The 24,204-nt window shown below is 38.5% G+C and overlaps 1 protein-coding gene across 2 annotated transcripts in view; it reads right to left on the reverse strand.

Annotated features, from left to right (window-relative positions):
• Positions 1-3,031: 3,031 nt before the first annotated feature.
• nnt (nicotinamide nucleotide transhydrogenase) overlaps positions 3,032-24,204 on the reverse strand; it is a 48,022-nt gene continuing 26,849 nt past the window's right edge. For both annotated transcript variants that reach the window (XM_053478729.1, XM_053478728.1), the window contains exons 13-22: positions 22,475-22,620; positions 19,526-19,721; positions 18,874-19,107; positions 17,687-17,847; positions 16,351-16,530; positions 14,153-14,312; positions 11,233-11,314; positions 8,162-8,280; positions 7,953-8,068; positions 3,032-4,324 (exon numbers count right to left, since the gene is read on the reverse strand). In XM_053478729.1, the coding sequence (XP_053334704.1) occupies positions 4,184-4,324; positions 7,953-8,068; positions 8,162-8,280; positions 11,233-11,314; positions 14,153-14,312; positions 16,351-16,530; positions 17,687-17,847; positions 18,874-19,107; positions 19,526-19,721; positions 22,475-22,620 (1,535 nt within the window). In that variant the 3' untranslated portion in view covers positions 3,032-4,183. The remainder of the gene's footprint in view (positions 4,325-7,952; positions 8,069-8,161; positions 8,281-11,232; positions 11,315-14,152; positions 14,313-16,350; positions 16,531-17,686; positions 17,848-18,873; positions 19,108-19,525; positions 19,722-22,474; positions 22,621-24,204) is intronic.

Consider the following 24,204-nt stretch of genomic DNA (forward strand, 5'->3'; position numbering starts at 1 on the left):
GGGCCCAATGCACGGCGGACTCCAGTTCTCTTGGTTTTCTGATACCTTTCTATTATTTCTATTATCTATTGTTTATTTATCCATTATTAACCATCTTCTCATCAATCAGATTATAGAATTAGAAATACCCGATGATAGAAACTTACTAGGTTGTTAATGGCTGCTTTAACATTGCCGCCAACTTCCTGGACAAAGCACATCCTGCACAAAGCAACTCTGTTTTCTGGTGCCATGATTTTCTAAAGTTTTATTCTAGCAGAATACTGATAGCCAATATAGCAGTACATTCTCTTGTATGTACCAAGCACTCATTTGGTACAGCAGAAGAAACTGCAGACAGATCCAAGGTCTTTATGTAATTTTGTATATTAGCATCAGATACTGCAGGTACCTTTTTACATTCTTTGTAAATGAGTTCATTATGAGTGTATACAGCCATGTGGTGATGGGGCAATATCAAGGGTGTTCAAATCAAAACAGATTGTGCAGAACAACAAGACTGTTATGAGAGTAAAACAATCCCCTTTTTTCTCTATATAATCCCGTTACACTAATACACGTCTCATCGTATTTCGCTAGTGCTTGGAGACAACCATCAAAGTAGAAGGTTTTCTCAGTATATCAGAACTATGATCAGCATGCTTTATGTCTGAAACCTCATGGCCTCCCAGGAACCCTTTAATGGCCCAAACATGTGGGAATCGGAAACTGAAGCGAGGTCAGGACTGATTATGGGCTGTGGCAATATCTCCCAGCTGACTCCCTGTAATCCCTTATGCAAGGAAAATATATTTCTCTATATATTGTCAATATATTAAATGATTTTAGTGTTTTGGGCTACTGGTAAATTGAAAAGTTGGTAATATTCCTCATTGCTACACTAACCAATACTAACTAATAATTAACAGAAAAAAAATATTTATATTTAAAATTATATTTGCAATATACAAAATATATTGTATTAATATATAACAAAAAAAATCAAAAATACATATTAAATTGCTGCTTTTCATATATTAAGAAATATATTTAAATATATTTAAATGTATCTTTTTTAATACATGTAATTTTATTTTCAACAACATACTTCAGAATATATTGAATTTGAATATATGTATTTCTTTATATATTTTTTACAATATGCTTGTATGTTAATGTAGTTTGTACAAAATGGACTTTATAGCATTGCTCAGAGCACATCAACAAAGTAAAAGTGTGTGTATAATTCTTAAACATACATACAAGTATAAATATTATGTTTTTTGTCTTCATTTCAATATACAGTATATCCATACATGGTGCACTCATATATTGCAACATATTAATAAATATAAGCATGTTTCCCATTTATGGAAATGTAATATTTACTGTATTGCATTATATTTTTTAATATATTGCCCCCATAAGGGATGCGCAAGTAGTGTTGGTAAATGCTTGTGGACATTTCCCACACAATGATGCGTGCATCTTTTCTGCCATTTGGCGACAGGTTATTAGTCGATTTCAAGGACGTTCCACTGGCTGAATGCAGTCAGCTCCAAGCCATTTCGGCCAGGACAGTCATTCACAGACGTACAGTCTTCTTTAAAATGTTTGCACCATTCATATGTTTTATCACCAACTGCGCTTGAATTCTTCTGTAAATGTCAGTTGCATTCCTTCCTTCACAAGAAATTTCATTAGAAGTCCTTGAACACCACTCGTATATGATAAATATTCACTAGACATTTTTTTATAATTATCTAAATAACTGTTTCAGTCATACTTGTTAGTTTTATGAGGAAAAGAGGGAGGGTCTGATGTGTCCCTCGTGCAGGTTTTGGGTGAAAATTAAAGTAATAAATTATTATAAATGTTATTCACAAATGATTCCAAAAAGTCTTGAAAAATCTCTTACACTGTAAATATTTATCCTGTTGTTGTTCTATGCAGGAAAAGAGAATGGCTGTGTATAATGATGGCAAGTTGCCCATGTCTGACCGTGGAACTGGAACAACCCTTGTGTTGACTGTGTTTTATCAAAACAGAATTGAGACGGCTTTACATGTTAATCTGTTACTCATGTTTATGGTGCGTTCCAGTTCAGACAAGATTTCATATCTGAAAAACCACCACTATTTCAATCCACGATGCTCAACAGTGGACCCAACTACAAACAACTGCTAGCACCCGTGAGACGATGGCAGGAAGAGGTCACTTTAAATAAAAGCCGACATCATCTTTAGGCTTTTGAATATGAAGAAATGAGATCAAATCTGCACAAACTCGATCAATGATTAGAAACAAGCCTGATTGAAGCTACCCAGAGCACTTGTAACAATCCCCAGGAGAAAGGTGCAGCAAGAGATACCATCGTGTCTGAGTGCCACTTGTTGCTGAAGTGAAGGAGCCCCCATGACAAACTCATGCAATCCTGATGAGATTTTCACCTTCACACACTTATATGTGTAAGAAAAAGTGCAATCCTGCTCAAGTTTGTCATTTTTTAAATCTTTCACAAACTTGTCTCACACAGATTTGATGATTTAGTTAAATTTTTTTCTTTCTAGACCCAAGTTGGGGGTCTTATTAAGTAGTTCTAAAAATTAGTGCACATTTGATTCTTCGCCAAGCTGTTTCTTCAAAAGTCTAGAAAACGGGTGTAGATAGATATCATGTCTGAGTGTCACTTGTTGCCAAGGTGAAGGAACCCTCATGATAAACTCATGCAATTCCTCCAAGCATCATAGGGGTGGGAAAATAATGGCACAATCCTGCACAAGGTCACCTTGAAAGTGACAATGGGCAATCACTGCCACTTGTGCAGATATCTCTTATCAGCTCACGTGTGAAAGATCAAAAGCGGTGATACAAACGATTTCATTCCACATGGCGAGCTTGCTTACTAACATTGAAACCTTTGTACCGACTTCAAGGTAAAAACATGCATGCTTCAGTAATGACCTGACTCAGTTTTTTTTTTTATCTAGATGTTTATTAAGAGTGATGTTCTATGATGAATTGCAGACAGAAAGAGAGAAACACTTCACAGTACATCATTAACATGTTGAATCTGCTGACATAACAAAATGTTTCTCTTCACCTTCACTTAGTTTTACACAAAATATATTCATCATTTCTTTCTACATAAACACAAAAAGTGAAGTGAGAATTATCTGCATATCATCAAACAGAAACCACCTAGTTTTTTTTTTTTTTTACATCCTATTTACTTCCTGTATTGTAATTGTTTTATTGCTGTTTTTCTTGTCTTTTAACTCAGCTGCTGGATTGGAGGGAGAAAATGCGCCTTAACAAACTGTACTGTATAACTAATTGTTACCTGAAACTGTATTAAGCAGATCTCCTGCCTACATCCAAGGAACAAGCTGGATATGTTTAATGCTGCTGCAGATCGAGTAAATTAATGTAGAAATGTGCTTGGAGAAAGTGTCTTCGTCATAGGGGATTGTTTGGTCGGGTTTAATACTGTCGAGAGGTAGGGTCTGTTGTGTTCTCCCTCGTGCATTTTTAAATCTTTTAAGTTAACAGCAGTCAAAAATGGCAAGCAAAAGCACCATGAACTGACTTTGTACATGGAATGGGAACAAGACGGGGCAAATGAGCCAGCATGAGATTAGAACTAAATGTCAATGTGACTGATTTATCGAATTGTACCAATTGACAAACCTCACCTCCTGCATGATTTATACTTTTCTGGTTATGATTCTTTTGATCCATGCCTCCTTAATAAGATAAGGAAATAAGGAATAAGAATATAAGGGGAAAAAAAAATTCCATGCTTCACATTTTTACAGGCTAACCATTTTATAACCTTTTCTTGTATACGGATCTCTCTAAGGAAATAAAAATGGCTTAAAATGATTGATATTTATGTGTGCTTGTTTAATTAAAAAGGTCCCTGTCATGTTATGCACCTAGCTCCTACTCATAAATTGCTGAAATGCTTTTTAGCTTCTAGGATAATTGACTTAGGCTGAATACACAGAAAACACTGAAAAAAAAAATACAAAAAGAAATAAATTTTGACAAACGGGGAAAAAGGAGTGTTGTAAGGAGTGGAACTTTATCATTTCTATTTTGTCTAAGTGGTATAACGGTCAATTTGTACATCCTGTTCCCTTTAAAAAGGGTGCAGTGATTTTCTTCTTACACAGACACCCATTGCTCCAGAGCTCAGCTATTAACCTTCACGCACTTTGGCAGCTAATGCATCACACGTCTTCTTGGCATCTCCTAAAAGCATTGAGGTGTTGGTTTTGTAGAATATAGGGTTGTCCACGGCAGCGTAGCCCACACCCAGAGACCTCTTCATCACGATGACCTGAAAGGTGTAAAGAACAGATTCTGCCATTTAATTACCATTTTAGCCAAGCAGATACCAGATGGCAACAGGCAATATAAAAACTTTCTTGTTGCTTTCTGTAAAGATGAATACATCTTGCCAGAGTATGAAGATTGCTAAAAGCATGTACAGTACGTAAAGACCATTATGAACAGACTTATTTCCATTAAATTGTTAAAGAAGCAAATCTCAGATATCAAATCTGTTTTGGCCAAAAGTCAGGAATTACTACACATCTTTCATTTTTGGCTAAACTTTTTTTTTTCTTTTCAAAAGACTCTTTTCTCTGTGAATTTTATTCACAGAGTCACTGAAGGCAGTTAAGGCCAAACACCACAGTATTTTATTAAATGCCTGCACTGCACCTGTACGTGAAAATGTGTTAGACTTTAGCCTTGTATTTGTACATTAGAGAGAAAAAGAGAAAGCAGATCATGCTTCTAGCATCTAATGATTATTTAACTATCTGCCATTTACAAAATTAAGCGTCATTAGTGTCTCGGACGCAGAACCCGAATCGAGCACTTCCTGGAAAAGTGAGCGAGAGCTGTGCCGTGATTGGGAGCATCTGGTTGGGAAGTAGCAACCCTTTTTTGCTAATTGAATAAGTAAAACCAGGATAGGAGAGTCCTCGCTGTGCTGCTGGTCTCTTCGTGCCGGTGCTGCTCAAGACGCTGAAGTATACTTGGAACAAAAACAACCTCATCTGGTGACACCAAAATGGGATGCCATGACCTTTGTAGCACCGCCATCCGTCCTGTGGCTCAGCACCGGTGACAAGGCGATGAAGGATTGAGTTCAGAAAGGGGAGTGCAAGGTTCCACCTGACTGTCATCTCCCTGCAGCTTCTGCTACGTCATCTCTTGGGGCAAACCCGCAGCCCTTTAGCCTCTTTTATTCAGCTGCAGCTGGGCTCGGTCATGTACAAAGGCTCCTCGTAATCTGGGAGCAATAAGTACTCTGGCAACAGATTCACAGCCTACCGGCCAATAGGACGATCTCGATCGTTCCAACCAGATCATGTCATTAGTAATGTCACTACAAAGTTAGCTTAACGGCATCTGGAAGGGGACCTTTGTTTAAAAAAAAAAAAAAAAAAAAAAAACCTCCAACAAACTTCGTCTTAACGGTTCATTCTTGTCTGAAAGCATTGCTAAATAATACAATGAAAAAAAATTTACAGTACACAATCCAACTCTGTCTTTTTAACCCGAGGTTCCGGATACAAGACACACAAACCCATATTTAGTTTGCTTTTACACATGCATTCCATTCTGTACATTTGGTGTAACCGTTTCTGGGAGATGTCCAGACAACTTAGCCATGGCCGTCTTACAACAGTATGCCTTGCTTGCTCTGAACTGTGGTGTGAAAGCTAACCACACTTTGGGCCATATACCAGTAATGTTATTGATTTAGCTTGTCTCCACTGTGTCACTCATTTTGCTTCAAGTTTCTTGGTGTCTGTCTGTCTGTCTATATATATATATATATATATATATATATACACACACACACACATACATACATACATACACACACACACAGATACAGTGAGGTCAATAAGTATTTGATCACTCTGTGATTTTGCAAGTTCTTTTACTTAGAAATCATGGAGGGGTCTACAATTTTCAGCATAGGTGCATTTCCACTGTGAGAGACAGAATCTAAAAAGAAAAACCTGGAAAATCACATTGTATGATTTTTTAAACAATTTATTTGTAAATTACTGTGTCAAATAAGTATTTGATCACTTGCTTATCAGACAAATTTCTAACCCCTAAAGACCAGTTATTTTGCTTTAAATAGTCCAGCTACACTCTGCTCATGATTCTAAATTAGTAGCACCTGTTTGAGGTTGTTAGCTGTCATAAAGACACCTGTGCACCCCACAATCATAATGATACTAAGAATGGTGAAGAACCAGAACTACACAGGAGGAACTGGTCAATGCCGTGAAGAGAGCTGGGACCATCGTTTCCAAGGCTACTATCAGTAATACACTAAGACGTCAAGGTTTAAAATCTTGCATCGTACGAAAGGTTCCCCTGCTTAAATCAGCCCATGTCCAGACCTGTCTGAAGTTTGTCAGGGACCATCTGGATGATCCAGAGAAGTCATTTGAGAAAGTCGTGTGGTCAGATGAGACCAAAGTAGAACTTTTTGAAACTCCATTCGCCTTGTTTGGAGGAAGAAGAATGATAAGTATCATCCCAATAATACCATACCTACAGTGAAGCATGGGGCTGGAAGCATCACGCTCTGGGGGTGTTTTTCTGCACAGGAGACAGGACGACTGCACTGTATTAAGGAGAGGATGAACGGGGCCATGTATTGTGACACATTAAGCAAAAACCTCCATCTCACAATCAGAGCATTAAAGATGGGTCGTGGCTGGGTCTTTCAACATGACAATGACCCAAAGCACACAGCCAGAAAAACCCAAGGAGTGGCTCCGTAAGAAGCATATAGACTATTTAAAAACAAAATAACTAGTTTTTGGGGGTCAGAAATCTGGCTGATAAGCAAGTGATCAAATACTTATTTGCTACAGTAATTCACAAATAAATTGTTAAAAAAAATCATACAATGTGATTTCTGGATTTTTTCAGTCTCTCACAGTGGAAATGCACCTATGCTGAAAATTGTAGACCCCCCCATGATTTCTAAGTAAGAGAACTTGCTAAATCACAGGGGGATCAAATACTTATTGACCTCACTGAATATATATATATATATATATATATATATATATATATATATATATATATATATATATAAAATTACATCTTAAACAGAGGTTAGAGATGTTAAATGGAGATTCGCTGCTCTAACAGAACACATGATCACTCAATGGTGTCTAGATCCCCACTGTGTTTGTGTCTATGTATGTCTCAGACTAAGTGTTTCTGCAATAAATCCGTTGCCCAGGTGTCACAGAAAAAAAAAAGTTTTGATTTAGGAAAATAGATTTTTCATAATTGAACGCTCAAAATGCACAAGAAAACAACTGATCAACTTACATGCATAACCATATATACACACATATATTTTATATCTTAAAACGGATACAATAAAAAAATAAAAACTAGCACGGTTCAAGACAGATTCTTTTATGTGAAAGAATATCTTTGATTATGCAACCCCTTCTACAAGCATCAGCCAGAATCAGTCGTACCTAAAATGCCGTTTTACACCTCAGGTCTCTACAGTAAAAAAATATGATGCTTATCCTAGACAGAACACCCTGCCTTGGGTCAACCCCTGTCCAGTACATGAATACAAAATGCCTGGTTTAATTAACTAAAGCACTTGCATCATCATCAACAAAGCCACCAGTAGCTAGCTAGGAGTGCAGAGGGTGGAAAATCAACAACAGGCTTCACATAGCAGGAGAAGAATAGCCAGAGATTATTTATCCTGTGAGAATGATCTAACCTTACCTTTTTAATTACTCTTTAAGCAAAGCTCAAAGCAAAGACTGGTTTGATTTTTATAATTAAGAAGGTGTTATAACCTTTGCCTAACCTCTACTTTCATTAGTTGCCGGTGCTAATTATACATTTCTGTTATCAGGCATACTCTGACTGCCGTAGGGAAGACTCACCTGTTTGGACTTCCAGACTTCCAGCACTGGCATTCCAGCGATGATGGAGTTAGGGTCTTCCTGAGCAGCTGAGTTCACTGTGTCATTGGCTCCGATGACCAGCACCAAGTCGGTTTCTGAGCACAGCCAGGAAAACATGTCAGAACAAGAAAGCCTTTAAAAAATAAAAAAGTTTAAATACAATAAAAAAAAACCCAACAAGACTATACCAGGAAAATCATGGTTGATCTCATCCATCTCAAGAACAATGTCATATGGCACGCCGGCTTCAGCCAACAGCACGTTCAGCTGCCCTGGCATGCGCCCAGCAACGGGGTGGATACCGAACCTGCACAGCAAACAATATACTTACTTTATATACTCACTAGCTCCTAAGGACAGCTAAATGTAGACCCGTGTACCACAAGAAAATACAGACTGCCTGATGTACTACAGCACAGGGTCAAACCATTTAAAGAGGTTAAGAGAGTAGAGGAAATAAGTTGTAACTAGGTTTATCATTCCAACGCTGGAAGTATGTAAAGACACACACTGAGGGGGAAAAAGGGCTACAGGAAGAGGTTTAGTACTCGAAGGCTGCAGAGATCCTTTATGACCCGACCTCGCTGTAAAAAAACCCAGATGACAGCAAACAAACCAAGGGAGCGCAGACAGGAAGTGGCTCGCAGTGCTCGTATTTATCTCCAGTCAAAACACTTACTGGAAAGTGGCTTTGTTGGGGGAAAATGACAGTCATTAACTAATTAGAATGTGGGTCATCTGTCATGTCTGATCAGCATTTAATCACAAATACAAATATACACAAATTTTGTTTACTTGACAAATTATTCCCCTCTTGGTGAATCGGCATGTAATGATGTGCTACTAAAATTGGGAAAACCTTTTTTTTTTTTTTTTAATTCTCAACAGAAAGCTGAAAGGCCCTCCTGCACCAAAGTGTCATCGCATTGTCATCTGTCGTCTTTGAGTAAACCAAGTAGGCATTTTAAAAGAAGAAGAAAAGACCGATCGGCTGCGTGAGAGGACAAACATCAAAAAAAAAGTCTCAGACGTGGGATTTGTCAATCAGCATCCGTGGTAAGCTGCAGCTGGAGGAGGATAAGGGAGGGTGTGGACGGTGCAGCATCCAGGCCTGGCTCTGTGTTCACGATTACTCCAAGCACGCAAACACATGCACGCACTCACACACACCTGTCCTTTTTGAAAAGAACAAAAAGCTTTCAGCTTCATTGTTGGCATGACGGCTTATGGCTTGGTTAAGTCTTGCGATAAGAAACCCTGTGATGTGGTGTGGAGGCCAAAACAGAAAACACAAGCAGGTCGCTGTTCCGCCTGCGGCCTTCTTAACAGGACGACACCTCGAGCCAATTATCTTAAAAAGAGCAAGGAGGTGGGGAAGTAGGGGACTGTGGGGGGACTCTGACGGGTACGGGAACACCAAACTAATCTGTCCACTCTTCGGCCACCCATCTCCCCCTCTAATCAACTGCAAATGCACTAATAAGAAGCAGCTGTTGGGCTCCCAGATCAAACGAGCGCAGCGAAATTACACAAGCTTCCGGCCTGCCTCGCTCTCCTCCACTCCACTCCTCCATGCCCGAGTGAAACGTCTGTGCCCGACCAGGTGGAGGGGGGTGGGAAGGAACCGACTGACATAAGTGGAATGGGTTCAACCTAGTCATTTAACCATGCTACAAATTGCATTGAGGAGAAAAACTTCACCGCAATCCGAAGCCCACAAAAAATGCAATTCAAACCCCCAACCTAGAACTCTCAGCTCTTGCAATTCCAGAATAGCAAAACGATTCTGACCAATTCTGAACACCAATGTCTGACCAACTCTTCACCTCCCCTGTCTGAGCAGAACAGGTTGGCAAGAAACACCAACATCCTGGAACTGATTAGCAAGAGCGTGTGAGTGTGTAGTGTACTGCGAGTCCCTTTTAAAGTTCTTATGAGTCACTAATTAGCCTCTCTGCATGTTAAGAGTGTGGCAAGAACAGTAAAGATAACCTCTATCTAACGGGACAGAGGGAAGGGGAAAGAAAAAACGCACACAAATTAAGGAGCCTTGCAGAGGGCAGAAGAGTCACAGATTTACAGTACGCAATATTTCTTCAGTGCCAGCATTTTGTGTATTTTGTCGAGTTCCTGTTTACTATATTTTCCCAGTCATTTAGCTGCTGGTAATTCAGGACATCACAGGTTGAAGTTTAAAAGTGGAAATATTGTTCAACCTGTTCGATTCTGATTTTCATTCACAAACACCCAAGAAATTGAAAGATGTATAAGTAATATCAAACAATAACCTGGCTTAAACATGCTTAGTTTTGTTTTATACATAATAAAAAAAACTGTCTGAATTGTTTCAATAAAAATGACTGATGAATAATAATGAAAGTACAATGAAAATATTTAACTAAATTTCTTCAATTGTTGCATAAGCATCATACTTAACTGCTTCTGATTTTTTTAACACAATGCAATATGAAAGGAGAATTACCCAAGTAAACAATACTATTTTAAATGATCATTTAACTTTTGTTAAAACTGCCCTCTTCGGCACCCGATTGAACCGATCTAATTGATGATTGCACTGTATCACACTAAACACCAACGGTTCTGATTACAGCTACCACTGCTGAATCTAAAAGATCATGTGAATATCCTTTCTCGCAAAGTAAAGAAAGTTCTCATACCAAGGTGAGGTAAATCCCCTAATCTAACTGTTAAAATACATTTATTACGTACAACTTAAAAAACAGAATTTCTCAAAGGCCAGATCACATCAACGACCTCACAAAAGTCATTGGCCCCCCTGTTTCATAAAGAATTAAATACAAGGTTGCCCATCAGTGCATCTATGGGAATGCCCCTCCCTATCTTAAAAAGCGCATTACTTCACATACATCTACACGCAACCTCCGCTTTGTCGCAGTTCATTTTCTGAAACCTCAGAAGACCAAGCTTCTTACTATGGGAGATCGGGCTTTTTGCTCAGCGGCACCTAGACTATGGAATGCTCTTGATCTGTTGATGATTTTAAATGTGGTTTTAAAACTTATCTTTTTATCAGAGCTTTTGGGTTAAAATAATTTGTAGCACTTTGAGATTTGCTTCAAATATAAAGTGCATTATAAACAAATTGTATTATTATGAAAAGAACTACAGGCTTCACTGGGCTTAGAAAGGTCAGCATTCAGATTTCTACCATTGCTAGAGACTGGGCAAAAACAAATTCATGGTAATAAAGTATTAATGCTGTAGTGTGTGTACATACCTGACTGTCTTGCCCTGCTCAGTCAGACACTTAACAAGGTCAGCAATTGGATACTGAGCCTTAGCTGCACACAGACCGTAACCTGCAAAAGAGCATACAATTCCTCATGAGGCCTGTGTGCATGAGTATGCGTGTGTGGGTTTCTGTTTTGATCTTCTAACAAATGTTAATTCCAAAATAAAAAATAAAAATAAAAGGCTTCCTAAAAAAATGAGAGACACCTCACACGTGTCGCATCACTGTCAGTGTAACGCTGGGTAAAAGAGGTGTTCACTCGGTGAAGCATGCAGGCGGTCAATTAAAAAGTATCAAAAAGTCAGTCTAACTTTTTTTTAATGTCCATAAATTTGGAACAACACCAACTTTTCACCTAAAATTCCTCTGCTAGAAACAAAAAGGAGACGATTATAAAAAAATAGCAGAAATATCTAAAAGAAGGAGAAAATAACAGAAGCCCCAGACATTTTCAGTTCTGTCACTGTCCAGGTCATGAGAAATGGTTTTAAAGCTTTACATTCAAAGCACCAGAACTTTCAGCTTACTTCAACATGTTCCATACACGCACCTTGCTTATACATTCTGTTCCGTTTTTGTAACTTTTACAATTCCAAGCAATCATTCCTTCCCATTCTTACAGCAGGAGCCATACTGCACTAAAACAAACTTCACTCCAATTGAAAATTTTTTTTTTAACAGTTCCAAAAACAACATGGCTGACGCACCCTGCCATATTTAGAACAGAAGTAACCACCAAAGACGTTTAAACACATTAAAGGGAAACAGTTTTTTTGTGAAATTATTTTTGTTAATGTTGTCTATATTTATCCATAACAACACGCTGTGTTTTCGACCCAGTACTTACATTTTGTGCTGGTTAGATGTAACACAGCAAAGCATGAAAATGTAAAAAAAAATAATAATAATACAGATTGAAAATAAACTAATAATAAATAAATAAATAAATAAATAAATAAAAATAATACTAAAAATAAACAGTGCAACAGTTTGCACTTCAACTCTCTTTCCATAAAAAAAAAAAAAAAAATATATATATATATATATATATATATATATATATATATATATAGTCAATCATGTAAAAGCTTTGGTGATGTTGGATAGGATTTGACGTAGCAGTCACAACAGCGGCCAAACCATCGGCTGTAAAACAGCGTGTTGCATGTCGACAACCCCCCTGTCATCTTAATGATTTTCTAACTTTTTCATAACTTTCTTTTTTAAAAACAGACATTTCTCCTAAAAAAACAATCATGCAGAGAAAAATCCGGTGTTAAACTTTAAAAAAAAAAAAAAAAAAAAAAAAAAGAGGTCCGAATGTTTTTGCAGGTGTCAATCAGGCAAAGTGACTGCGACTGCTCCAATTATAAGAAATGTGAAAATTCAAACATGGCTGCAGTACTTCCACAACGTCAGAACTAAACAAGACAGAAAGAGAGCGAGACAGAGAGGAGGAAAGAAAAAGAAAAGCAAAGGAAGAACGAAAAGATAGAAAGACCATAAAACAAAGAAGAAAGCAAAAACAAAAATTTGGAAAAAGTAAGGAAGCACTAAATAAAGACCAAAAGCACTACGAAAACGGGAAAGATGATTACCAAAAAAAGCAAAATAAGACAAAAAAAGTAAGATGTGAAGACAAAAGAATGAAAGTAAAGAAACAGTAAAAGAACATAAAAAAAATCAAATGGAAAGATTGAAACAAAAAAGGAAATGACAAATAAAAAAAATGAGAAGACGTGCAAAATAATGCACAGAGGAAAAAAGGCAGACAGAAACAAACATACAAGAAAGAATGCAACAGTAGCAAACATGACAGAAGAAAGAAGCACAGGTTTAAGACTGGTTTAGCACAGGTTGAGCACAGGTTCACCTGCAGACATCTGTACAAGCTTTATGGTTTGTTTCATAAGGAAAACAAAGGGTTGCATTTGTTGTGCTTGGGTCTGCAGCCCTGTTTACTTTAAACACCAGCACACATCAGCATCATCATCTTAGCCTCCGCCTTGATACCCCGTGACCTGCTGTCAGACCGTAAAACCCAACTGTAAAACAGTCTGCTGAGTAGAATAAAGCAGCAAGAATTACAAACAGCTTTGGAGGCCTGTTCTGGGGGAAACCAGTCTCAACTGAAAACTCAGAAAAACCTGATACAGCAGGAAATGGGCTGGTGTCTAAAATGCAGGCAGCAGTCTGATAAACAGAGACTAGAAGAAAATCAAATCAAAAAGAACCGAGAACTGTCCCACACTGGAACCGTGGTTCTTTAGGCTCCAATTCATTTTACACCAACTGCAACAAAGACAGAGAGTACACAAGAACATTAGCGTATTTTTAAAAAATCCTCTCCAGGGCCCCGTTTATGGAAAGCGATCCTGGATGTGTCTTCAGGACAGACAAGTTCAAGGACTGTGCAAGTATTGCACAGCTATATTACATAAAACTGTGCATGTTCTATTACAGTGTGACAATTTATTAATTTTTTTTTATACTGTTTTATAATGTCTTCTGTCTTACCCTAAAATAAGCCCTGCTCCATCAGGTATGTGTGAGGAAACTTAGAAATTATTCTGACAGAAACAATCACAATAAGTAAATCTGGCATTCCAGGATTTTAAAAGTAATATGTGAAGAATGAGATCCAGAGTTTCAATAAAAACAAAAGTCCATTTAAAAATGAGCAACATGTAAAAACATCACTCTTGGGAACAGCAGTTTTACAAAATGTAGTAGTGATGTAATGGCTGCCAGTCAGGGATACTTAGACAATATGATGGAATTTCTCTTTTACACACGCACACAGACACGCACACAGACACGCACACAGACACGCACACAGACACGCACACAGACACGCACACAGACACGCACACAGACACGCACACAGACACGCACAAACACACACCTGGGACGATGATGATGTTCTGGGCCTCCTTGATTATCTCCACAGACTGATCCACATTGACCTCAGTGTGGGTGCCCGTGATCTCCATGGGTTTGCCAGTACCGGTAGAGGAAGTTCCATAGCCACCAAGAATGACATTGGTCAGTGATCGGTTCATGGCCTATGCAGGAAAGCAGACAATTAGACTAAGCAATGTGACAGGGATAACTGGCAAGCGGCAAAGCTTCTAAACTTGCACATTACAGAGACGACAGTAAAAGCATCTCTCGGGGAAACCTTTTTTTAATTTTTAAGTTTTTCTTTCCAGAGACTGACTCACATAGGATATTGACATTTGACTTTATGCTGTGAACGCACATCATTTTGACTCATGCACAAACACAGGACACCAATTACAGAGGTGACAATGTTGATGATAACAGTAAAATCCTGAAGACAAGTAGAGCCTGATGCCAACATTGTAAAAATAGGCCTTCTTGCTACAAATCTGTATTTTTACTTCACACAAGTAGGAAGCATGGACAAGCCAAAAAAAATAACGTCGGCACCAACTAATGTTAGACGCAGGACATGATAACGGTAAACCAGTAAAACCACTGAGTAGCTGAGTGATTAGGATGACTGTATGACTAGAGCATAACATGTCTGTCCAAATAGGAATACACAGCCACTAAACACACACAATATTTAAAACATATGGGAAGAAATCATTAAATAATGATGCATGGTAAATATTCCCCTAAACTTATTCATAGTCTGCAGCTAGTGGCACCACTGCAAGCAAGCACAAGTTCATCATGCATGTATCATTTCACATTACTCAGTACTACTTTATAAAAGAATCCTCTACTGAGTGACACTTCATAGTGTGAATGTAGGATTACTGTGAGGATATCAGGCATCAAAGTGACTATCAGCCTTCTTGAGTAATTCATAGCATTGATACGAGCCAAGTACGTAGGCTTAGAAAATATGTCAAATGTAGCACCAATAATAGCTTAATAGAGACAAGGTATTAAATTTGTGCATGCCAATACATAGGTATCAGTAAGGGACAGAAAAAGATGATAGACACTTAATACAACACAAACACACAAGATGACTATGTGCATGTTTAAAAGAAAAAGAAAACAGAACAGTATCAGTCACTATGGCCTGAAGGAAAAGGCTGGTTGGTGTAAAATGAGCTACCATTTATGAGCATCCAGTTTTGCCCAGTTGTTCTCTTTGCACCAAACGCACAGTGTAAGTAAGAGATGGTGAAAAAAATGTTTTAGGTCATGTATCGCGACTGTGTGTGGCAATTTGTTACTTTTTTATTTTATATAAAATTTTAATTTATATTTGTTTAGGGAACAGCACCAATAGTATTATAGAGAAATAACAACATTTTACCACCTCAAACTCCTCACACATTGGCAGCACAGCTTCCTGTGTGGTAGGGATAAATTTTTTAAGTTTGTTTAGAAAATTAAAAATATCTGAAAATTATTTAATATTAAAATGTAACGTTTATAAAATTGAGATACTTGCAAAATCACAATACAATTCGAATCAGCACGTATGCATCGTAATATTGTATTGGGTGAGTCCCAGGTGAGGCCTGTCTCTACAATTTAATGCAATTAAATGCGTAAATTAAATTAAATGTCAAGAAATTTTTAATAATAATGCTTCAAAACAATACTTAAACCTCAAAACAATAGGATAGTAACAGTAGTATTTAAAAAATTATTTAATAAATGTTTTATTAGTAAACACCTTTCTGAAATTTATTTAAACATATAAACCATTCTCATGTGTTGTGATTGTATGCCAAAGTTTTCTGTATGCAAACTTCTTTTTCTTTGGTGGTTTTAAAATTAAACACAATTTCATAAAACTAACATTTTCTACTATTAATTACTGGCACCCCCTTTTGCCTGGTCGTCATGGGTAAACAGAATGACTCAACAGTGTCACAATATTAAGCAACTTTAAGTGCAAATATTAAAATATACACTATTAATAGAAGTACCTCTTAGTTTCACAGATGCTCTAGTGTACCAGGAATTCCCACACAGAGGGACTTTCCCAGCATAGAGTAAAAAAACCTGTTTGCGGTGAGCATTCCTTTAAGATTCATGGCAGCGCTTTTGGTTTTCATGGCTGAATGAGAACCACAGAGTGTGAAATATTGAGGGGATATAGACTCTTACCACACACATGATGTAGGAGAGGATGGCTCCAGATGAGCCGATTAATGCTCCGACGATGGTAAGCAGGTTGTTGTTGAGCAGGAAGCCCTCGGCACACAGCGCCCAGCCTGAATAGCTGTTCAGTACTGTGATGACTACCGGCATGTCTGCTCCACCAATTGCTGCAGTCAAAGTCACCCCCTAAGCACAAATATGACATACGCAAAAATAAATTGTATATATATATATATATATATATATATATATATATATATATATATATATACATACACATACACATGAAAAAGTGCAGGAAATCATGTTAACAGGAAATCACATGTTTCAACTGCACGGTCCTAAAGACTTCCCAATGTCTAAAAAGGTTAAATTACAACTTAACTTTTTATGCAAGAGTCACTTTTTAGTCATTTGTGAAAAAAAAAAAAACGAAAACCGGTTAAAGAAATGCTAATGCATTTTGTATTGCTTAATACAAATATCTAAGCCGATTAGATATTTCCCTCTATATGTAAGCACATATAAGAAGATCCCCTCCACAGTACTGTTGCTCAGCTCTGCTGTTCTCTGGTTGAGCAAGGCTTAACAGTAGCTTCTGAGGGTTATTAACGAACACTGGGGAACTCCGAGACCCGTGTTAAATTGTAAAAGAAACATAATAGATCTTTATATTGGTAGTTAATTTCTGTGGGTCTACACTCAACACTTTGACATGGCAGCTATGGCTGAAATTCTTTTACAGAACAGTGAATATCGTCTATATACGTCAATGTGGCATGGTATTTAACATGACTCAGGTAGCAACTGAACATCAAAATACTAAGTATACATAACAGCTGAATTACTCTGTAGTTTACCCAACCTAGATGTGTTACAAATTAGCTAATAAAATGCCCCTCAACAAAAGAAATCTCAGATGATTACAATTAACATTCATGACCATCCAAAAAAGGGCATAAGTGTTTTATGTACTGTATGAAATGTCAAGTTTAATACAGTACATTTAAGATTTAAGAGAATCCTAAGCATGGTTTCAGGTAATTTGCCAGTATGCAACTAGTTAAGCACATTTTGGTTTTAATTATAGACCTGGCTATACAGCTAGATTGATATTTCCTTGTTTCAAAGATACAATTTCAGCAATTTTTGAAAATATATATTTTATATACGTACATATATGTTTGTGGATACTCTGCACTGACTAAAAAGGCCAAAACACACCTGCTTGACATGTTTATTATGTTTCGAAGTGATTTAAGCCATCTGAGATTCTTTAACTTAATAAACTATCTTCAGCAGTTATCAGCCTAAAAGCACTAGCGCTCTCTCTCTCTCTCACCATGATGGCCGAAAGGGCGGAAACAGAGCCAAGGCAGGTGAGGCCCATAGTGTAGCTGGGGTCCAGCATGTAGGGCACAATGCCTCCCACACTGGCAGCCATGAGGCAAGCATTCAGAGCGTGACGGCCTGGGAGCATGAGTGGGGCAGAGTTCAGGAGACCTGCGGGGCAAGGAAGCGAGATGATGCGTTAGAGATAAAACAAGGTTTAACATAAGAGCTTTAAACTAAACCAGCTTTTAGGATATTCTGATACATGCATGGGAAAGGAATCAGAGTCAAAGAACAAATGAGAACAAGGTTTTTTTTTTCCCCCTCTGTACACATGACATTGATGTACATTCCCTGTTCCAAGACTGCACCGTATCAGAAAACAAGCCAAACCATATGAGGCCACATCTAAGGTGCTTAACTGGTCAACAAATGGATTAGAACAATCTAGCTATGGTGGATCATACAGTCTATAATCGCCCTTATCATGTTTGCTTACTTCTGGACTTGTCGGGTTAGTGATGCAGATGGACTGGAATTTTATTCAGCACACTCTTTGAATAGCCGCCGAAAAAAAAAAAACAACAACACTTAACCAAACTGAAAAATGCACACGAGCATAAAAATGGGAGTTGTAATCTTCTGCATCAGCACAGACCTCCAGGTTCCAGTGCGCCGGTGAAGGAGTGGGAAAGCTCCTGGAGATAATGTGTTCCAGCTTTGGGGGAGGTGGGGGGGACAAGTGGAAAATGACTGGGGGGTGGAGGGGCTAAATTAGTGCCAAATTCTGAGAGGTTCCGCCTGGCCAAACTTTAAACACAGGGCATGTGTGGCACTGCTGGGGCAGCCGGTCAACAAACACAGCACCGACATCTACAGGGCCTTAGAGCTGCACCACTGGAGGGCTCGAGTCTGAAGAGAACTTTTAGGGACTCGGAAAAGAATAACAAGGTTTGATAGACTGGAAAATGCTTGTGACTTTGTGATGGTTAGTTAGTTTAGACTTTTAAAAGAACTTTATCTACAATATATATATATATATATTTTTTTACTGGTATTAAATTAGGCTCCACTCTTGTAAGTGTCAACGGCAATAACCTTACAGTAAAAAGTGTGCTAAAGATTACTTTGAAACATGAGTTAAAAAAAATAAATAAATAAATAAAAAAGGTTGACCAGATAGAAATAGGCATTTACCTTGCAGTTTGCCGTATGCGACTAGGGAACCACTGAAGGTGACGCCACCGATGTAGGTACCCAGGTACGCAATAATCTTTGTGAGGTTTGCAGCAGGGTCCGTGGCAAAGTGCGGATACTCCACCATGTACTCGGCCACACAGGTAAGCACAGCAGCCAAACCAACCAGACTGTGAAAGGCAGCCACAAGTTGAGGCAGATCTGAAATCTGGATCTTCTTGGCGATGGTCAAACCTGTAAGAGTTAAAAAAAATTAATAATTTTAGCTTTGCTGGGAAACACAGTCACGACAGGTTCGAGGTGTGTGTGTATGTGTTTTTAAGGCTGGCAAAGACCTGGAGGTTTAAATTAGCATCTGGAACTGTGCAGGCACTGCACGGGACTGCTTCAACTTCATTCCAGCAGGTTTCCAGGAATAATTAGCAATTTAGATTGGATGTGACTGGCAACAAAAGACACCGCTGCTATGCCGCGTATGACTCATGACCCGATGACCATTACCTGTGCTCACAGGCAGCTTACTGACTCACCCGTTTACACATTGACACACATTACGTGGGTGTTTAAAGACTTCAAAGAAACGTGTGATCCAAGTATGTCTGTTTTTACAGCATTGCACCAAACACACACACACACACAGTATTTCACTCACCGGCTGTACCACCCACAGCCATGGCAGCACTCATCTGGCCCAGAAGCTCGGGGGAGGGCTTCAGGATGCCCAGAGTTGCAGCCACTCCACCAGCGACTCCAATCATACCCAGGGCGTTACCCAGACGCGCCGTGGACTGGCTGGACAGACCTCCCAATGCCCCAACACAGCATAGGCCAGAGCCCAGGTACATCATCTAAGCAAAGAGCAAGAAGAGGAAATGTCAGAGATAACTACTTGGTTAATAGCAGTGAATGGAAATCAAAGTGTACTTTTTTCCAACTTGCTGATTATTACCTTGATCAAATTGAACAAATGCGATGTCTTTTGAGCTCAAGTTACCTTAAATGCGATGCAGTAATGAAACCCAGCATCTTTACTGTCCAAAAATCTTTTTCAAAGTTACAAGCATCTATATTAACAAGTGGCTAGTTTTATATATATATATATATATATATATATATAATATATATACACACATACATACACACACACACACACGCTACCAGTCCAAAGTTTTTAATTCCATGGTCTTTCCTGATTTTAATTTCTATTTACATTGTAAAAAAAATACTGAAGTCATCCAACATATGAATTAATCTCCTTTGAACAGTTGATATTGAAATGTGACTGCTACTTATGCTCATTATATATATATTATATTATATTCCTTGGTTGCTTCTGATTGTCTGACTAATTTCCTCTCAAATGAATGGGACAGTTTAGGTCTTCTAGCAGACCTCCGGTACTTTCACCTCTTACGTGATCCAAGATATGTGCCTGATATTTGTGAATCTACCGTCCTCTTCCTCAAATCTGTTTTGAGCTCATTTGACTTTCCATTGTACCATTTGTTGGTCAATCCAATAAGTGGGATCAAACAAAGCCACTGGGATAACACCAGATGTAGTCAATCATCAATAACAAGAAGATGGGAGACCATAGACTTTAAGGTAATTAAAAAAAGTCCTTTTCAGATTAGTCCACTATGTAATATCATCTAACTATCTACAACAAAGACAGTTTCTTTCGTCCTCCTACACTGCCAGTTACTGGTGCTACCACTAGGGCAGATAGCTCCTCATGTGTCCAAAATAGCAAATTGGCACAATGACAGCCAAGTGTTTTTGTTTACAGATGGTCTCAGTGGTTAAACAAGCAATCCAACAGGAACCCTTAGTACTCGACGTGGACACTTATTTTCGAACGTATCTAAATCAATTACAATGCCATGGCCATCCCAAAGCCTTCACTAGGTGCCACTTTGTTTCACGACTTAGCACTCCACTTTACTGTCATGGTGTCAGCTTGGTCATAACCAGGTGTGCCTGTGCAAGTCAACCATGAGCTTGTTTCTGACACATGAGAGCCATGCAAGAAAAAAATCCAGAAAAAGCACACAATACAAATGTTATAAATCAATTTGAATGTCATGGAGGAAAATAAGTATTTGATCCTCAAGTGAAACATGACTTAGTACATGCTGGAGAAACACTTGTTTGCAATCACAGAGGTAAGACTTTTCTTGTAGTTTGTTACCAGGTTTGCACACATCTCAGGACGCATTTTGATCCACTATTCTTTACAGATTTTCTCTTACTTCTTAAGATTTCTCGCCTGCTGCTTGGCAACTCAAAGTTTCAGCTCACTCCATAAATTTTCTATAGGATTATGGTCTGAAGACTGGCTAGGCCACTCTATGACCTTAATGTGATTCTTCTTGAGCCACTTCTGTGTTGCCTTGGCAGTATGTTTTGGGTCATTGTCACACTGGAAGACCCATCCATGACCAATCTTCAGGAGGTTCTCATCCAAGTGTTACAATACATCGCCCGTCCATTAACCCCTTAATGCAACAAAGTCAGTCTGTACCTTTAGAATGAAACCAGCCCTCAAGCATGATGTTTCCACCTCCGTGCTTGACTGTTGGAATGGTGTTCTTGGGGTCATAGTCAGCATTTTTTTTTTCCTCCAAAAACAGTGTGTCAAGTTGATGCCAAAGAGCTCAATTTTGGTCTCACTTTATCCCAATCCTTCTGTTCATTGGCAAACTTTATATGGGCCTGTACATGTGCATTCTTGATTAGGGGGACCTTGCTGCACTGATTCAATTCTTGGCGGCATATCATGTTACCAATGTTTTGTTTGGTGACTGTGGTCCAAACCGCCTTGAGATCATTCACAAGATCCTCCCTTGTAGTCCTGCACTGATCCCTCATTTTTCTCATGATTATTTTTACCCCATGAGGTGAAATCTTGCATGGAACTCCAGACTGAGGGTGATTGATGCTTACTTTGTATTTCTTCTATTTGCAAATAATCACTCCAAAAGCTGTCTCCTTTACACCAAGCTTCTAGCTCATGGTCTTGTAGCCCATTGAAGCCTTGTGCGGGTCTACAGACTTGTCCCTGACTTCCTTTAACACCTGTTTGATCTTGCCAATAGTGATGAGATTTGAACAGAAGATAGAGATTCTGTGGTCAGGTGGCTTCTATACACATTACGCGTTGTTGTTAGGAGCTCCTTCTTAAATTAATATGTGTACCATATGAGCACATAACCAGTCTGTGGGAGCCCGAATTATTGTTGGTTGCTTGGGAATACTTATTTCCCTCACTGAAATGCAAATTAATTTATAACATTTGTATTGGGTGCTTTTTCTGGATTTTTGCTTGATATTCTGTCTCTATCCTGTACCATAAACCTATAAACCTATGATAAAAAGTATAAACCCTTCATTTCTTTGTAAGCAGGCAAACTCAGAAAATCTGCAGGGGATCAAATACTTATTTCCCCCACTGTATATACACACACACATACAGTACATACACATGTACAGTACATACACACACACACACACATATATATATATATATATATATATATATATATATATATATATAAAAATTTAAGGTCAAGTTCAAGCTCTGCCTTGGGACTAATCTCACCTGCTCTATGTTGTAACCGCTGTACAGAGATGCTCCATAGCCTCCCACAAAGGCACCAGCTGGGAGAAGGTACAGGTAGTTATACTCCGGGGGGTCAGTGGGCCGCTTGAACATATCCAACATCCGCTGAGTGACCAGAAAACCACCTGAAGTGAAGTAGATATGCACTTACACATACACACATAGTCAGACATTGTACAGTGTTTGTATGATGCTGGCTCATGTTATCCTGCTTCTTATCCTGGCGTAGAAAAACAAAGCATGATACATGACTCACATTTTGAAAGAAAAATCCTTATCATAGTGTTTCTTTCATTAAACAATTTGTTAAAGATGTAGAGGGTTTAGTCAATTCAGGCAAAATGGTCTTAAATTAAATAATAATAATAATGATAATTTACTTAGAAAGGTTTTTGCTATTCAAATGAAAGCATCATTAACAAATACACACGCATTATAAAAGTGAAGAAAGGACCAAGCAAAAATCGTGGTGGTCATTAATAAAAAAAAAAGTACTGCAATAAATTCCAGGACTTTTTACTAAAAGTGATTTGGAAAGGGCATTGTTATTTTTTCCCTTTGCGAGCACTTGTAACAATAAAAATTTAGGAGAGGAGGGGAAAAGGTGGAGCAAAGAATGTTTGCACTTCTTGCTTTGATGGTTTATGGCTTGTGGCTTTGACTGTGGAATGAAACTCTGTGTAAAGTATGAAAGCTTGGAGGAAAAAAATCCACCTTTAAGCTGAAATTAAACACCTGCGCTTAGACAAAATAAATATAGAAATTCAGACACTTTATGCGAGCTGGAACATAAACAGAACAGACATCAGACAGAGTAATAAGTCGTTAAGGCAGAGAGTGACAAAACATGCTGGGAAACGGTCAGTAAATGTTCCTTTAAATCCAGACTCGTGTCTCTGCGGCGGCACAATATGGCTTTCCACCAGGACATTTCCCAGTGGAAAGCCATATTGGATTAGGTATTTGGCATATTCTGGCTACCCACCGGTTTTAAAAAGGGCTCCGAAAGTGATTTACAACACGGCCAGGGCTCTTTGAAGCACAAACATAGACTCTCATATTTCCTGCATCAGGTGTGAGCTCAGTCTGAATCCTCCCACCCCAACTCCCTTCACGCTTGCAGGCAGTGGAAGTTGCACCTCGTCTAATGAGCACCAGGTTCGGGTCAGTCAGAGGTGAGACAGTGACAGTGGCAGTAACCAATAAGAAATGGCATTCTTCCTGTTACATACCCAAACCTGCAGTTAAATTCCACCAGATCCATACCAATAGCTTATTTTACTTTACCTCTGACCACTGCTGAATTCTAGATCCTGATTGGTCAGAAGGTGTGAATAAATTTTATATAAAAGAAGGTGCTAGAGTAGTGCAGTTGGATTTATACAAATGCGTTTATTCTAATAAGCTAGCATTTCGAAAGTAACATTAACTGAAGGTGTCATATTAGACTCCCCAAGAACTTAAATTTTCCTGAAATTTATTCTGTTTCGCAAATGTTTAAAGTGAACTGTTTTCATGTCTGTAACTTTAAATGCAATGAGCTCCTGCCCCTTTGTGCAAGTGCATTTTTCTAGCCCGTCAGAATACAGGAAAAGGGTCTTCACTGAAAACGAGTGCATCAAGCTGGAGGAGTCCATGCAAATTCGTCTCCCCTCCTATTCCCATATGTCCCCAAGACCCCATCCCCCCAAATCCTAATCAAATGCATT

Source organism: Clarias gariepinus, chromosome 19 (assembly GCF_024256425.1).
Source record: "Clarias gariepinus isolate MV-2021 ecotype Netherlands chromosome 19, CGAR_prim_01v2, whole genome shotgun sequence".
In the NCBI taxonomy this organism is placed as follows: domain Eukaryota; kingdom Metazoa; phylum Chordata; class Actinopteri; order Siluriformes; family Clariidae; genus Clarias; species Clarias gariepinus.